Below are 16,009 nucleotides of genomic sequence, written 5' to 3' on the forward strand. Positions count from 1 at the left end.
AAACCGCAGGCTTGCGACGTCTCTGTTAGGCAATGGTGACCGCGGATTCGGGCCCACGCTTCACCAACAGACTTCGAAGAACGTTCTTCTTTGGGTCCCGGGTGTCCGATCCGGCAGCGAGAACTGGCAAGCGAACGGCCCCCCCGGCCTTGGGAGGCCGGAATGAACAGCCGGATTCGCACCCCCGGTTCGTCCCAACCGATATGGCAGTCCCGAAACCGCATCGGCATCAAGATGCAGGCGAATGTCACTCGCAGCGATGGTTGGTGTGTTTGTCGTATTCAATGAGGGTCTGGATCCAAGCCCCGAGTACCGCGCGACAGATCAGCCCAACGACGAGTGAAATCGGTCCTCGACATAGCCGAATCTTTGGTGAACCGCGTTTCGCAAGAGCTTCAACCAGCTCGGTCTCGGGAAGACGCTTGTCGAGAAAGATCGCCCCGGCAGGAAGCCAATTTTCAGTGGAAATCCCTATCCTTGTCGGAAGAAGAGTCCGAGAAACCGGCAAAGAGCAAAGACTGCGTCGATAGATTCTTGTCAACCTAGAGCGGAATCCGTACCCAAAGGTTCGAGCTCCCAAGAACCCCCACCGGAACCAACACCGAGGCGGATCCGGTGTTTCGTCACCGGAAACAAGGATAGCTCGCCGCCTAGCCTCCCCTGTTGGCTTCAAACATGCGGGTCCGCTTGCCTGGCCCCTGGCGACGCTACCCTACGCGATATTCCACGAGGCAAGAGAGACCAAAATGGAAAGAAAGCAAGAACCAGCCGGCTTGGCCATCGAAATCACAAACGTCTCTTGCGCGCGGCGCCGCCCCCTGGGCTTTTTCTCGGCTCCACTCTCACGGCATCGGAGATGCAGCCGAAAGCCGTTAGCGCGCGCCGTCCCGCAGCATTTGGTGGCAGAATCGGGGATTTGTTTCGCAGATGACGGAAAGGGGCCGTCCATGTTGGTTGCTGGCTCGCATCGGGAGTTGGGAAGAAGGGTGGGAGGGTGGTGAGACGAAGCGGACGGAACCGTCGCTTGTCATGAACGGGACCGCAGCTCGGCATCGCATGTCGGGGGGGACAAGATGAGATAATGTGAGAAGGGGGGGAAGCAATGATGCAATGTTCCTCGTATCAGACTGGTTTCGAGAGCATGAGAAGGTTTACACGGTAACGACAGATTACAGGACATTCCCCTTTGCTGCGTCTGGTTCGTATGTAATTCCGGGCCGTATCCGTGACGTGATGCGATCTGCAGGTACCAGACGCACTGCAACTCTCCCACAGCACTCAGGTTCTTTGCGGGGACCTGTGGGAGATTCGAACAAGGTCCCTTTCCGGCTGCCTGCATCAATGCGAAGAAGGCGAGTCCTGGGTCCTGCCCAACAGTCCACAGGCGACGCCGCGCTGCACGGACGGCGAGCGTCGTCTGTGCTGAGACCTCGCGAGATTCGGTCAATGCGCCCGAGAGAGGGTGTCGAGTAACCGCGCGGCTGGGAGAGATGAACAAAACACATTTCCAGGTTGTGTCCTATCTGTCGTCCATCGTCGCCCGTGTGTGCCAGTCTTCCTCTGCTGTCAAACAACAACGGGGGACCCGACAGACCAGACGGGCCGATGTGGTGGGCCCCCGGGTGCATGCGAACCGTTGCAATATTTGCTTTTCCCTCGTCTGGCATTGATTACCTGCGTTGCATTATCGCTCCGGCGCCAGTGTGTAGTCATCCATCAGGTCAGCGGCAGGGCTGGCTAGATTGCGCGCTTTCGCGTCCCTCATCCCCATCTGCGGGACGCAGGAGCTGGTGTCCAGATGCCCAGACACGGCATTTTATTAGTACCTGTGCTTCCATACGATGGACTGGACTGGTTGGGACGACGCATGGACACTGGTGTATGGAGTAAGCGAGACCTGGGGTTTTCTTATTGCTTCTGGGCGAGTTATTCTGGGAGCTTGTGCGACTCTGGAACCGTGGGACGGCAGGATAATCTGGTCGGTCGGATACGGGAACGGACATGGAAGTTCCCAAGTCGCTGGGAGTGACGAAAATCGGGATTTTCGTCCACACAAGAACACCGACAGACCTGGTGTGGCGTTCATTTCGCGTCGCGCGCGCACGCAGCGGCCTTCCCTTTTCGGGAGGTGAGAGCCGTTGGTGGCGGAGGGGCGAGCTCACGTTAGTGCGCTCGCGTGGGGTTGCCTCGGTCGGGAAGATGCGCATCGCATGAGGTGAGTCGAGGCGAAAGGTTCGATGGTTCTTCTAGAATTCGTCAAGGGCGGCGCGCGAGCGAGGGGGGGGGGGGATGCGGGAGAAACTGGTGGCTTGAAGGGATGGAAGCGAGGGAAGACAGGAATGGTCTGTGTGCTGCAAATCTGTGCCTTCTGGACCGTGCGTTCGGATGGCTACCGGATCGCCCTCGGCAGTCGAGGTGTGCTTTTTTCCTTTTTGGAATCCCGGGTGTCGTTCTGATACAAAAACTTGTGTTTGAGAAAATCGCGGGTGAGGGTGAGTCGAGAGACCGATCGGGTGTCGGCCAATCGTGGGGGAGGATCGGATGTCGTGCAGGTTGTTGCTTCATACCTACGGCGCGGTGTCTGGCTGCTATTCCTGCCCTGTTTGGGGCTTTCCTTTGAGGATTGGAGCCTCTCCCGCCGCCTCCATGCAACTCTTGGGTTTGCTGTGCCGGCGGGACGTTGTGGCTGTGGTGACGTCTTCGGTGTCCCGAATCTGAAGGAGCCGACGTCCCAGGCTGTTGGTTCTGTTTGAAGCGGGAGCGATGGTGCATCCAAGTGTTCAGATCTGCCGCCCCTCCGTCTCACCCAGCCGCGCGCGGGCCGATTATCAAGGCAACTCTCTCCTGTGGTAGCATCGCGGGGCGGCGGGGTTTGTGCTGACGAAGGTTCCATGATACGGGGTGAGGGAATGTCGAGAGAGTCTCCCATGGTAAGTCTCCCATGGTCAAAGTTCGTGGCATCTGGTTACCTGCCAGTGCCTGCCAGCCCGGGCCTGCCAAGGGGAAATATCTTGACCTGATGGTTGGCTGTGGGGAACCTGGGGAAGACCCCATCTGCCCGGTGGTCTCGGCTGGCGGCGGCCGGAGCAAGACGGCGGAGGGTGTGGACGATAGACGAGCTCTCAAGAAATTAACCCCGCATTTTGTTGTCTCACATCATTTTGGTTGCGAAGAGCGTTAAAAGGTGGGCGGGCGCGCAACCCTTCACCGCAGTTCAAGCAGTTTCGGATTGCTTGAGACGACCAGAACTTCGCAGGAGAGGGTTGCATGAACTGCAGATAATATGAAGCCGTTGTTGAAGGTTCCCATGGGTAACATGCAGGCAGTAAACCGACCAATCGTTCTGCCCTGCGGAGTTCTCGGCGATGCGAAGCGACCCGGACAGATTCACACCCTCCCACGCCTCCACACTCTTCCTCATCAAGGCAGAGTTTACCCACCGAGTCGAAGGAAGATCTACATTGGGTGTGTAACCAAGACGCGGAATCTCCAGGCTCGCCATTTGGAGCCAACCGCCTCCCCAAGGACGTGATGAACAAGCGGTTGGCGGCGTGATCAGGTCCCGGGTCTCAACTTGGAGCTGAATGGCCCTTTTAAGTGGTGAGCCTTGAGGACTGCTCTGGCCTGTCAAATTGCAGCAACCGTCTCCTCGGCGAGCTCGGTCAAGGGGCTCGGCAGAGCGCGCGATCAATAAGATCGATGCGTGCGATGCAGCGAAGGCCGCCAAGCAACACGGTACCGACCGGAAGGTGAGGTGCAGACAGTCGAGACAGTGCAAGAGTTAGGAGAGCACACGGTACGTCTCTTTCCCCTCTACGCTCAATGGCCTCGCCTAGGCGAGCACAGTCTGCAATCTCTTCGCGGCAGAGACCAATATATCGTGTTTACGAATGCCGACAATGTGCATACAGATGAAGGTTTCTCCGGCAATGCGTCGCCCTTTTGCCTCTTGCCCTGCCTGAACGTCAATTTCCTCTAATCAACTCAAGATTACCGCGACCCTATTCCGGGAGGCCTGGTGGAGGGCCGCCCACCTGTTCTTGTGGCCATGACGAAGAGCGTTCGTGTTGGTACATACACACCTGTGCGAGGCGGTGCGACTCGCTGCCAACCCGTCACCGAGGCCATTGCCATCGCCCTCACCGATGGTTCTGTGTACCGTCAAGTACTTAATTGCTGACATCGCACAGCATGAGAGCGGCGACGTCGCTTCTCGGGCCAGGGCAACGATCAGCCAACTTGACTCGGACGATGACCATGTCCTTGCTGACCGTCAGCGGACTCGGGCGGCATTTTTGTCACCTTCATCATAAAATTGATGCTTGACAAAATCATCGCACTACATGAGACGGAGTCGCGCCTCGTTAGTCGATCTCTATAAGGTTGCACGGCGAGCCAGGCCGGCTCCGGAGGTCCTTCGCAAGGCCGAACGCCGGGGTATCCCGCCTCGGCAGAGCCGATGGCGTCTGATCACCTCGTGCAACAAACGCCATCCTTGGCGACCGCTTTCCGAAGCCGTTGAAGATTTGCTCGCCTGATAACTCGTTAACCCAACCTGGAGTTGGGGTCGGAAAGGTCCGACGCGGCGTTGAAGGCCACCCTCGTTGCGAAGGGACATCGCTTGCACCTCGCGACATCCACACACTAGTTAGTTCCTGTCAGAGCAACCCACAAGGGCGCGCCCGACTCGGGCTCCACCCGGCTGATATCAAGCGATCGCCCAGCTTGCGGGAGGGCAGATCCTCGCTCGCAAGACTCTGCTCGTTCCGGTCATGTGTGATTATGTACACTAGACGAGTTATCAAAACCCGTTTCGCGACAAGTGCGCCGCGACCGTCGACATGGGTCTAGATGTGGGCGACGTGAGAGGCGACAGCAGAATCCCTCGAAGGTTACACTGCGTTTGGCCGGCTCTCGACGACGGTATGGTTGGTTTGTCAATTCTCGTTCTGGCGACACACAGTCGAACGGAAAATCCGTAGCTGAATCCCTTCTGTCCCCAACAAGGTCCGTCCGTGTGGGTTGCTTGATTCCCGTGATGACTCTCCACTCGCGAGTTGCCCGGCAGTTCATGACCTCCGGGCCTATTGCTGGCCGCCGGGTCATCAGCTACGGGCGGCGCGTCCACGCATAACGGTAAGTGCAATTCGATATGCGGCCCAAAAGTTGTCGATCGGCGGTCGTGTGATAAATGTCATGCGTTCAGATGTGCCCGTCTCCTCACTAGCATGCACCGAGAGTTGCTCGAGCACTCGAGTCAAAGACAATGGGGATTGTGGAGGAGCACGACCAAGGGATTGGACAGTGCGAACGCGTCACCAACGAAGAAATCTGTTCGAGGGTTGCCAAGCGAATCGAAGCAGAGGAGGATCCCTGTCAAAGGCGGGTCGACTTGGACCAGCAGGCAACGAGAGAGCCGGGGTTTGCCAGGAACACTGTGGCTCCTCGGCTCACACCTGGCCCCTTCCTGCATCTCTTGGCCGTTCCGTCAGCCCCCCGCCCCTCCATCATGGCTGGACCCTTGGCGGGGCCGGCCCCAGTGACTGGAAAAGGTTGCCCCTTCCAATGAGAGCTCGCAGTCGCAGACCCAAGCTCGGGAAGAGGCACCTTTTGGAGAGAGCAGGCCAAAGGGCAGCGACCACCCACATCGCATCCACCCCCGGCGCCCGCGATGGAGCAGGGTCCCGCCTGCCCGCTCCGGAGCAATTGGTCAAAATGGTTGGTCCCCTGCTGGCTCGGTCGATCCACCTTGCGAAATGGCACTGCCAGGTTCTCTGCGCTCCGTGTTCTGTTGCATTGCGACGAGAGGCTCACACCTGTCCTTGCCCCCTCCCCGGCCGCACCACGCCCCCCCCCCAGGCTTCCCATGGCCCCAGGGGCTTGTCGATGGAGGAAGAGGGAAGATCTTGACAGGATCCATCATACATAATGTTCCACACCCCTCAACTACGATTCCCTGTCGTTCGTTCTCACTTTTGGAAATCCTCCCTTTTTTGTTTCCCTTCTCCCGTCGGTGGCAACCATCTCGAATTCCCTCCTTGTTTGAGACACGGGCTCGCGCACTCGACAACACCAACTTAAACACCCTCGCTAGCATTCTCAACAAAAACGCCACAGATCGATACTTGTCTGTTTCCTTGTATCATATTACCAGGTTCCCGATCAGAGCAACTTCTAGGACCGGTATCCGAAGCTCGATGGGACGATAATCCGGTGTGCGCTTTTACGTTCAACCACGCTACCGACAGACTGGATAAACTTGGCTGATATCGCCACGCGACCGAGTTGGGACGAACTGCTGGAGCTGGGGTTCGAGGCACGAGCTTGGGAAGTGGACTGGACACGACAAAACCCGGATCCAGCACTTTTCGTGGGCATCTAAGCACGGCCGGGACAGAGCAAGTAAACGCCGCGTGGCGCGGGCGAAATCGAATTGTGATATAAGGGGCCGGACGGATTCGAAAACAAAATGAGCAACGCCACGTGCCCGACGCCCTTCCTTTCGGATAGCGCCTACGGAGATGGTGGCTGTAAGTCGAGAGCTGCGGAAACCGGGCGCGCCTGAGGCAACGGCTACTGACATTGCGCTTCAGTTGTGGCAGGACGATTGTGTCAGGAGCTTGGCGAGATCACCTGCTGTCTGCCATGTCCCATGACGGACTGGGCGTACCCGGACAGCTTCCAGACCATGACCGAAGGGGCAAACTGGGTGGCTGTCGCGAGCACCGTCTGCTGTGTTTTCCTCCTTCTCTCGTGGGCTGTGCTGCCGGTCGAGAAGACGTATAGGCATTATCTCAGCATCTGCCTCACCGTGGGAGTCATGTTCATGAATGTGCGTTGCCACGTCTCCCGCTTCGCCCGTGCCAGAACGATACTGACTTGCTCGCCAGCTTGGTTTCGTCCTTCCGCTTGCCGGCAACCCGGAACAATGCTTTGACGACATCACTCCGAACTCGATGGGTACCGGTTCATTGTGCGCGGCTTCGGGTTTCTTCCTCATCATGGGTGGCTGGGCCGGCGTGATGTGGGTTTTCTTGCGCGCCTTGTCCCTCCACCTCCAGATCTGCTGGCAACTGGTTGTCGGGCGGAACTTCATGTGGTTTGCCCAGGCCGTCGGCTGGGGCATCCCGGTTATCGGTGTTGTCATCGCCTTCATCCTCAGCGGTGTGTCGTTCCGGTTTGGGCCGACGTGCCACATCAACCACAAGAACAGCTTGGCCGATCTCTGGATTCCGTTGCTGGTCTTTGCTGGCTTGACCATCATTATCCAATTCGCGACGTTCGGCTACTGCATCAAAGTCTACCTCGCCTCGCTTGCCGACAACAGCGCCTCGACCGAGGGCTCCGGCATGCCTTCATATACAAACAGCATCCGGACCATGACCCCGAAGCAGGCCTACCGTCGTGTGCGGCGCGTCATTGCTCTTCAGTGGAGAGGCATTGCCATTGTGCTCATCATTATTGCGGACGTCATCTTCTTTTCGATCATCTTCGTCTTCCAGGACAATACGGTAGAGGCCGTCAAGAACGATCCCTCCATCGCATTCCCGTGGATTGCCTGTCTGGCATTGAATGAGGGTGACAAGACGCTTTGCTTAAACGAGGCGGGCAGGCTGGTGGTCAACATGCCGACGATTGGCGCCGTTCTATTCCTCCTAGCGGTACTTATTTACTTTTCCCTATTTTTTTTCAGACCGTGTTGCTGACTGTCTCGCGATTAGATCAACGGCATCTGGCTCCTCCTTCTCCTCGGCCGCTGGTCTATGGTGACAGGCTGGCGTGACATGTTCACAGCGGTCCCTCAACGGAGCAAGCGAGAGTTCGTCTCAGTCGACGCGCGGCTGGACGATCTCAAAAAAGATACACGTTCGTACGAGATGCTGTCCCGGGACACCGGGAAGACCATGGACGATTCAGTAACACCCTCCGTAGTGACCCCCATCTCCCCGACACACGCGAGGTCGCCGACGGGGAGCCCGATACACCATGATTATATGCAAATGCCCCATCCCGACGGACGCCGGACTCCTGACTACTTTGGCAATACCGCTCGGTATCACACTCCCGCGAGGTCATTCTCGAGCCCGCGCCCACCACAGCAGACAGTAACATGGGACGCCCGGGAAACGTACGCCAGGCCGACATCACCACCGTTCACACAGCAGCAGGATCGATATGTCAACCCGCTGGCTATGAACAGGATATGAGATTTACGACGACACATGAAACATTCTCCCCTTCTTTTTTCCTCCTTCCGATAATACAACCGATGGCGAAAGAAGCGTCGGTGGAAGATATCCCCGGAAGTTCCCTCTCATAACAACCTTCACGCTTGACCACCGAGCGAGCACTCACCGAAGCGTGTATGCAACGGTGTCACATCCACAACCAACGACGCCGGGACCGCGAATGTTGCGACAGTTATCGATCCAGTCGCTATGAGTCCACGGCCGATCTCGAAGAATTTGTGTCGCATATCGCTAGATTTGGCAAAGGATAGATTTGGGCCGGTCGGGTTACCTGGGGCAAAACCCCTTTGGGTCGGGTTACCATCGAGCCTAGTGATCTGAATCATTCGGGCTTGGGGCAGACAGAATGCGCCCCGGGATGGGCTGGGTGGTGTCGGGGAGATATACCAGAAGTTAGACGACTTGTGGGTCCCACGGATGTCTCGGGGCGGCTGGTTGCGGAGTGGGTGGGACACCAGGGCACCATTCCGAAAATCGCCGTTCCTCTCACCATCTTCGCCCTCTGCGCATTTCCCATCGACGCCGGGTCTTTGGGGTCAGGACGGCTAAAGTGTCACATCTTGGATGGCTTTTATGTCGTGCGCCTATTGGCGGCGGTGACGACAAACAGCCGTGGCATCCGAAGCTTCCGACACGGTGGCGCGATGCGGGAAGCCCGGGATAGTTTTGGAGCGGCATGACCACGGGAGCCCGGGCAGGCCGGATGGACCGATTCGGGCTTGGGTTCGCACCGGCGCCGACCTTTTTTTCTCTGTGATGGACCCTGTGTATATATAATTATTCAAGACATCTCGTCGGGACGGTCTGCAGTACAGGGGCTGGGACTTGGTTAGACGGTGGTCGCAATTGCTTTCCAGATACCAATACCTTATATTTCAACGCCGCTAGGATTTCTACGCATTGTCTTCCGCTCTCTGCACCAGTTGGTCCTCACTTGCCTCCTGCGCTGCTTCCAACAAAGCTGAAGTCCGGGAACGGCATTTAGTAAATTGACCGAGTCGGTAGGTGGGGATGCAGCTGCAGCTTGTGCCGTGTAAGTCCCTGCAGTGAAGCCGGAAACCTACGCTGGGTACCCCACGATCGGGTCCGGCTCTTCCACTTACACGGTTTCTAAGCAGGTATTACACAATACCGGGCTGACGGCACGCGGTCGGTGTTGAGTAAGCTGCCGTCCATTTTCTTCCTCTGAGATTTCTAGGGTTTCCCTGCTTGGTCAACCAGTTCAGCCCCCAATGCTTCGTTGTTCGTCTCTCGTTATTTCGTTTTTCGTTCTTCGCGTTTCGGATCCTACGGAAAAGTGTGGGCGCATGTCTCTCCTTCCTTTTGTTTTTCTCTGTCGGGTCGCTGCATAAATACCTAGAATGGCCGGTATGGCAAGCTGGGGTTCCGCGTCAAGTTGGGCCGCAGCTGCATGCTTTCGAACCGACACTGCGGTCACAATGCGAACTGGCGACTGAATCTAGGGACAAGGCATTGCGGATGCTAATCTGGAACATGTGTTTAGTATGAGTGAGAAACGACACAAATCTATTATCGCCTTTTTTCGTCATTGTCCCTACTACTTCGACCTCCATATGACCCGGTTATAAAAAAAGAGCGATTGCAGCCCTTTTTACTCCCTTCTTCCATCCCTCGCCGAGGTGGTTGAAGATCGAGTTGCGGCGCATCAATCCCGGCCTTGATTGGGGAGTTCAGCTCAACACCCGGCCCTGCCAAGACCCGCAACTGCCCCCCCGCGCGCCTCAGCCTTAGCGAGCTCCGGCCGCCGTCCCGCCGGAATCATGTTCTTCCTCCCACGCAGGAAACAGATCGTCCTCCCAATCTCAACAACACCACCACAACCACCACCACCGGCGCCACCATCAAGTTCCAAACACTTCGCATCCCGCATCCTAAGACGCCGGCCAATGTTTCCCGTCCTCCTCCTCATCGCGGCCGCGATAGGCGCGCTGCTCCTCTACCTCTACCGGGCCGAGTCCCGCCTGCTCCTCCCCTGGGTCCCGGACGCCTCGGCACGGCTCTTCGCACAGCGACCACTGCCGCCACCGCTCGACGACACCTTCCTGTCCTCGCCAACCTACACCCTACCATTGCGCACGCGGGGGCGCGACGTGGTCGACGCGCGCGGGCGGCGCTTCAAGCTGTCGAGCGTCAACTGGTACGGCGCGTCGGACGAGCTGTTCGTGCCGGGGGGGCTCGACGTCAAGCACCGCGACGAGATCGCCCGCATCGTGCGCGCCATGGGCTTCAACTCGGTCCGCCTCCCCTACGCCGACGAGCTCGTCCTGCGCAACCCCGTCGTGCCGCCCCACCTGCTCGCCGCCAACCCGGACCTCGCCGGCCGCCGCGCCATGGATGTGTTGGAGGCTGTCGTGGACGCGCTCACGCGCGCGGGCATCGCCGTGATTGTGAACAACCACATCACGAGCGCGACCTGGTGCTGCGGGGCGGACCCCTGCGACGCCGGCTGGGCCAACGACCACCTGCCGGCGGTGCTGTGCCGGGTGCGGCAGACGGAGGACGAGTGGATCGAGCACTGGGAGGAGGTGATGCGGCGGTTCGTCGGCAACCCGCTGGTGGTGGGCGCCGACCTGCGCAACGAGGTGCGCGGCGTGTGGGGCACCATGACGTGGGACCGCTGGGCGACGGCCGCCGAGCGCGCGGGCAACCGCCTGCTGGCCATGAACCCGGACTGGCTGATCATCGTGGGCGGTACCGAGTCGCAGAACGACCTCACGGGCGTCGCGCGCCGGCCCGTGGTGCTCGACCTGCCCGATCGCGTCGTCTACTCGGCCCACGTCTACTCGTGGAGCGGCTGGGGCAGCATCGGCGGCCGCTACGCCCAGCGCACCTACGCCAGCTTCGTCCAGTCCATGCGCAAGAACTGGGCCTACCTGGTCGAGGGCGACATCGCGCCCGTGTGGGTGGGCGAGTTCGGCGCCCCCGCCACCCCCGGCCAGGGCGATGCCAACTACTGGCGGAATTTGATGCGTTACCTCAAGGCGATCGATGCCGACTTTGGCTACTGGGCTATCAACCCGCGCAAGCCCAAGGACGACGAGAAGGAGTCGTACTCGCTTGTCGAGGATGACTGGGCCACGCCCGTGCTGGACTACAGGATGAAGGATATGACGGAGCTGATACGGGCCGGGGCCGAAGAGGGGGGAAGTGAAGGGGAGAGGTAGCTAGACCTGGGAAGGTGGTTTGGGGTGTTTGTTTGGCGCTTGGGAGTTGCATGTCTTATACCTCGGGGCTGCATCTTTACTATTTCGAAAAATCATTACTGTCGGTAACGCTCGGCAGCGCTCTCGGGGAGACATGGGAACTCGGGCGTCGCCGGCTCGGTACATCTATAGATGGAGGCGTTTGGGTTGGATAGGTAGGGGCATAAACTTCCTGGGTAACGAACGGTAACTTTATCTGTGCATTCTTATTCCTAGTTACTCGATACCACAAAAGTAGCCATAGAATAAATTAGGGATAGACGCTCGAGACACCCAAACGCTCAACGGTGCGAAACCCAGTGGAAACCTTTGCAGCCAGATATGTTGTGGTCATGCACGGGTCAGGTAATGTCACAAGCCATTGCAACGCTGAGTGACGTCTGCCACATGGTCTGGCCAGCAAGGTGCCCCACCAAGCCCCCCACCTCCATTTCCCCTCTTATCGATAGCACGCCCGTGAGCTCGACGTTGCCATCACTGGCACTAGCAGTTAGCTAACTCCTCCCTCAACGCCTTCAAAACAGCACCGACTCATCGTGCTCGTCCCCACGCGAGAGAGCGTACATTGCACACATCTCTCTCTCCCTCTCTCATACACACACATAGTAGACCGAATTTAACGTTACCAATTACATCGCATCCCCCGCCACCCGCGATCCGTTTGCGAATAATGACCGGTGCTCTTCCGATAACGTTCAACTCGGTTATCGGAACATGACGATGGATACGATGGATACAATGGATGTGATGGGTTCCGACGCTGCAGGCGCTGCAGGAGTTGCCACTTCTACTGATGGGCTCTATGTGAGCCCGACCTCTTTTATTCAGACAGCCGAGAATCGGGTAAGTTCTCGTCATCTTGGAAGCCTTTCGCCTGGGGATGCTATTGCCTTCTCTATTCCCCGTGCTTCATTCGAGCGTCTTTAGTTCCTCTCTGCATCGCCACGCATTCCGGGCTTCCGCCCACTCGCTCCAACTCGCTTCGGCTAACCAACTCGCTCGGACTAGTTCGGCGCCAACGTCCTCGATGACCTCCGAGCATTCGTCAGCGGCGCACCCCAGGATATCGATCTGGCGTTTGAGGACGAAGACTCCGGGGTCGACGATGAGGATGACGAGCCCATCGACGAAGAAGTGTTCTTGGAGGCGAATCAATGGGTCACGCACCTCAGTCCAGGACTCGAGACCGACCATGCCCAGCACGGCTTCCCGAGAATCGCGACTACGAGAAATAACCTGACTGCTCTTTCACAACGGTACAACGTAGGGCTCCTGCTTAGGTACGAGGGCGATAGACACGCTGACCCGAATTTACGGTACAGCTCTACTTTGCCGCCTACCAAGACCGGATCTATGTCTACCGGCCGCGTAGAGCCGGGCCCCAGATACTCCCCCCTCCGGCCCTTATCCTCTACCCGCAGCCGTCCAAATGGGCCGAACGATGCCACGGGGTGCTGGACCAACGTTTCCCCCACCAGGTCAATCACCTGATTGTGGGGAACCTGGGAAACTTCGAAATCCTCTTGTTGACTTACGACGACGGCGACACGATAGCGTACTATACACATCAAATCGTTCACTACATCAAGGTAAACAGCGGCCGCACGCGCAGCCCAGGCCCATCCTCGACCCCTCACGGAGCACATCCGAAGCCTTTTTTTCACGAGAATGTGGGCGAGTCAGCTTGGGGGCTTGCCATCCACGAGCAGTCCAGGTTAATTGCCGTCAGTTCGAACCTCCACGAAGTTACCGTGTTTGCCTTTGCACTCAAGCGGCCGGATAGCACCTCGCCACGATTTTCCGAGCAGAACATGCCCCCCGTCCACGCCGTGTGCGGTCACTCGGCACTCGCGCTCCAGAGACACTTCCAAGCGAGGTCGAGATCGTGGAGGATCGTTCTCCCGCTTGGCAACGGGGGCAGCAATATCCCCAACGTGTCCTTCGTGGACGATGAGATGGGCGATGCGGAAAAGGTTGCCGCCATCGACATCACGGGCGCCGTGGTGTTCCTGGATATCTGGAGGCTCGGCTTCCCGAACGCCCGGTGGCCGGACGCCGGCTACTTGAGGGAGGCACATCTCGCACCCACGTACGCATACGGCGTTTTGGTTACCCGGACCGAACTTTGGCTAATGATGGCTTGTGTAGTGTGAGAGGCTGGGGCGTGCTGGTGCTTCCTTACAGCAGCTTCAAGCCGACCAAGACGATCCGCGAAGCGCTCGGCGCCCCTGGGAATGAGGTGATTGCCGTCAAGAAACCCGAGGGCGGCGACAGGGTGTGGCTGGACACCACCTGCAGCCTGTACTACATCAACGGGTTCGAACCGAACCCGGACACCCTGTTCCGGCAGCGCAACGCTCGCCATGACTATGCTAGGATGCACGCATCGAGCCAAGACTACGAGGAAGACGAACTTTCGGACGGATGGGAGAGCGAGAGCGAGGCCGACGCCGAGGAGGGCGCGCAAACGACGAGCCTACAACCGACAGGCGGGCATACGGCCGGCATTGTGGCGGTATCTCTGGCCCGCCGAACAGGGAAACCGTGGTGCGACCGGTCCTTTTACAAAGGCACGCAGGACTTCCAGCTCGGCCAATGCATCATCCCCAACCTGGGCGAGGTACTCGAACTCGACGACAGCCTCGACACCCGCACCCAATTCAGCCGGCTCTGCATCGAGCGCAAGCGCAAGACAAAAGTCGTCGAGTTCGCCCCGGCCGACAGCCACCTCAGCAAGAACTACTGCCTCCTGCGCACCTCCTCCACCGACGTCGAGCTCCAACCCCTCGACCCCAACACCCCCTGCATCGAATGCAAATGGGTCCTCCCCCACCAACACAACACCCGCACCACCACCACCACCGGCGCCGCCCCTGCCCCGCAGCCCTGGGACCTGCACCCGATCTACTCGGAGCGCATCAGCATGCTGCACCACGTGCCCGAGCTGGGCCTCGTCGTCGCCGGCTCGCCCACGGGCCGCGTCGCCCTGCTCGTCCTCACCCGTGCCGCCCCAACCCGCATGCTGCACATGACTAGGCTCCGCCACGGGTTCCGCGTCGCGTGTGTCCTGCCCCGGAAGGGCGAGACCCGTCCCGATGGGACGCGGGTGCAGCCGGGGTGTACGCTTGTGGGTGTGGCGGTGTCGCCTGCGCCGCGGCTGCCGAGGTTGGGGTTGAGGTTGGGTGCGAAGGGTGGGGTGGGGGGTGGTGGTGGTGGCCTTGGTGGTGGATTTGGTGGTGGTGGTGGTGGCAAGGCGCTGCCGGTGACGTATCGGCTGATACTGCATTATAAGGATCATACTATTCTGGCGTATGATGTGAGGAGGGAGGGGGAGGAGGATTTGTTGGTCTTTTGAACCTCCCTCAACTTGGTACCGTAGGTCCGTCCGGGTTCGGGTCGTGATGGGTACTATGTACTAGGACGGGGTATTCAAAGGATGGGGATCCGGGGGTGTGGGTGGGTGGGTAGGGAAGTTATGGAGTTGCTTCCTTCTCGGGGTGGTGTGGTCATGGAGTTGCTTCTCGGGGTGGTGGGTGTGGTTTCTGGGGTTCATTTCAAGGGTGGGAGGAGCGGGAGGCGGTAGTTATGTTTCGGGGCGTTGCACAGATACCCGCCATCTACACGGGGTCGAGCGGGGGACGCTATGTTTCGGGGCGTTGCCAGATACTCGCCATCTACACGGGGTCGAGTGGTGGTTTGCTATTTCCAGGTTGGGGTTGGGCTGGTTTGTTTTGTTCAGTCCAAAAGTCCCGGGCCTTTCTTTGCTTCGCTCCTGCGTTTGCGGTCCGAGTTTCGACACCCATCTAGCCATGGGAGGACTGCAAGGTGGGAGTGGACGGGGAGGGCTGTTCCGGCTGGTGTGGCGTAACATTGGTGTGGGTGGGTGGCATAGCTTGAGGATGTGCTTTTCATATGTTTCTAATTTGCTAGGTCTAGGTAAGGGGTGGTTTAGGTGGGATTTTCTTTCAATCTCGGATCGGATGGCTGGACGGGTATGGCTGGGTTGGGGCGCATAGGTCGGTCGGGCGCACGCATTCCTGGGCGTTCTACATGGTGGACGGGCATAACTACCTGACTCACTGCTATCACTGGTGGACTACTTTCGAGGAGTCGAATAAAAGCTTTTACTTTTTATGCTCAGCGGTTGTGATGGCGGATGGTTGTAAGCCCATTGTGGTCCCTCGCATGCTGCAGTGTAGTGGATGGATGGATTTGGTGATTCGTGAGCAGCTCCTCTCTCGCGGGTGCCCTCTTCTCCAGCGAAATGAAGCGGGATTGTGAGAGGACGGCTTCTCTTATGGCCGATTTACCCCTTTGCTACACCTCTAGAGTGGCTGAACCCGAACCGAAGCCTCAAGCTACCGCTTAGAAAGGAGACGGGGTTATTCGTCCATCTGCACTGCGGGTTACAAGTACATATGAATACAAATAGGTTCTCTTTCGGTACTCTCCGCCTGGCTTCTTGAAGTACCCTCCTTGGAACCCGCAGCTCTAATAAACGCGGTGCATATTGGGTCTCCTAGGTACCCAGGCACG

At 58.5% G+C, this 16,009-nt stretch overlaps 4 protein-coding genes across 4 annotated transcripts; 3 read left to right on the forward strand and 1 right to left on the reverse strand.

Moving 5' to 3' along the window:
- Positions 1–1,085: 1,085 nt before the first annotated feature.
- On the reverse strand, positions 1,086–1,912 carry B0H64DRAFT_5474 (uncharacterized protein). The gene has a single exon (XM_062808417.1). It carries the CDS (start codon positions 1,665–1,667, stop codon positions 1,170–1,172), a length of 498 nt encoding a protein of 165 aa, XP_062663538.1. The 5' UTR covers positions 1,668–1,912; the 3' UTR covers positions 1,086–1,169.
- A 4,427-nt stretch (positions 1,913–6,339) lies between these two features.
- Positions 6,340–8,267, forward strand: B0H64DRAFT_5526 (uncharacterized protein). The gene is made up of 4 exons (XM_062808423.1): positions 6,340–6,530; positions 6,594–6,832; positions 6,891–7,661; positions 7,722–8,267. The coding sequence occupies exons 1-4, from the start codon at positions 6,470–6,472 to the stop codon at positions 8,205–8,207; spliced, it is 1,557 nt and encodes a 518-aa protein (XP_062663539.1). The 5' UTR covers positions 6,340–6,469; the 3' UTR covers positions 8,208–8,267.
- Positions 8,268–10,156: 1,889 nt separating this feature from the next.
- Positions 10,157–11,434, forward strand: B0H64DRAFT_369326 (glycoside hydrolase superfamily; the record flags this gene model as incomplete). Its single annotated transcript, XM_062802022.1, has 1 exon — positions 10,157–11,434. The coding sequence occupies one exon, from the start codon at positions 10,157–10,159 to the stop codon at positions 11,432–11,434; it is 1,278 nt and encodes a 425-aa protein (XP_062663540.1).
- A 499-nt stretch (positions 11,435–11,933) lies between these two features.
- Positions 11,934–14,926, forward strand: B0H64DRAFT_470159 (uncharacterized protein). The gene is made up of 4 exons (XM_062807818.1): positions 11,934–12,316; positions 12,482–12,736; positions 12,796–13,562; positions 13,622–14,926. Exons 1-4 carry the CDS (start codon positions 12,188–12,190, stop codon positions 14,826–14,828), a joined length of 2,358 nt encoding a protein of 785 aa, XP_062663541.1. The 5' UTR covers positions 11,934–12,187; the 3' UTR covers positions 14,829–14,926.
- Positions 14,927–16,009: the final 1,083 nt, after the last annotated feature.

The sequence above is a fragment of the Chaetomium fimeti genome, assembly GCF_033439085.1.
Source record: "Chaetomium fimeti strain CBS 168.71 chromosome Unknown B0H64scaffold_1, whole genome shotgun sequence".
NCBI classification, from domain to species: Eukaryota; Fungi; Ascomycota; class Sordariomycetes; order Sordariales; family Chaetomiaceae; genus Chaetomium; species Chaetomium fimeti.

Excerpts from the sequence above, each read along its gene's own strand:
- B0H64DRAFT_5474 (XM_062808417.1), bottom strand. The coding sequence starts at position 1,667 with ATGCCAGACGAGGGAAAAGCAAATATTGCAACGGTTCGCATGCACCCG.
- B0H64DRAFT_5526 (XM_062808423.1), top strand. The coding sequence starts at position 6,470 with ATGAGCAACGCCACGTGCCCGACGCCCTTCCTTTCGGATAGCGCCTAC. Across the intron at positions 6,531-6,593 it reads CGCCTACGGAGATGGTGGCT|TTGTGGCAGGACGATTGTGT; the intron begins GTAAGTCGAGAG and ends ATTGCGCTTCAG. Across the intron at positions 7,662-7,721 it reads CCGTTCTATTCCTCCTAGCG|ATCAACGGCATCTGGCTCCT; the intron begins GTACTTATTTAC and ends TCTCGCGATTAG.
- B0H64DRAFT_470159 (XM_062807818.1), top strand. The coding sequence starts at position 12,188 with ATGACGATGGATACGATGGATACAATGGATGTGATGGGTTCCGACGCT. Across the intron at positions 12,737-12,795 it reads CTCTTTCACAACGGTACAAC|CTCTACTTTGCCGCCTACCA; the intron begins GTAGGGCTCCTG and ends TTTACGGTACAG. Across the intron at positions 13,563-13,621 it reads GAGGCACATCTCGCACCCAC|TGTGAGAGGCTGGGGCGTGC; the intron begins GTACGCATACGG and ends TGGCTTGTGTAG.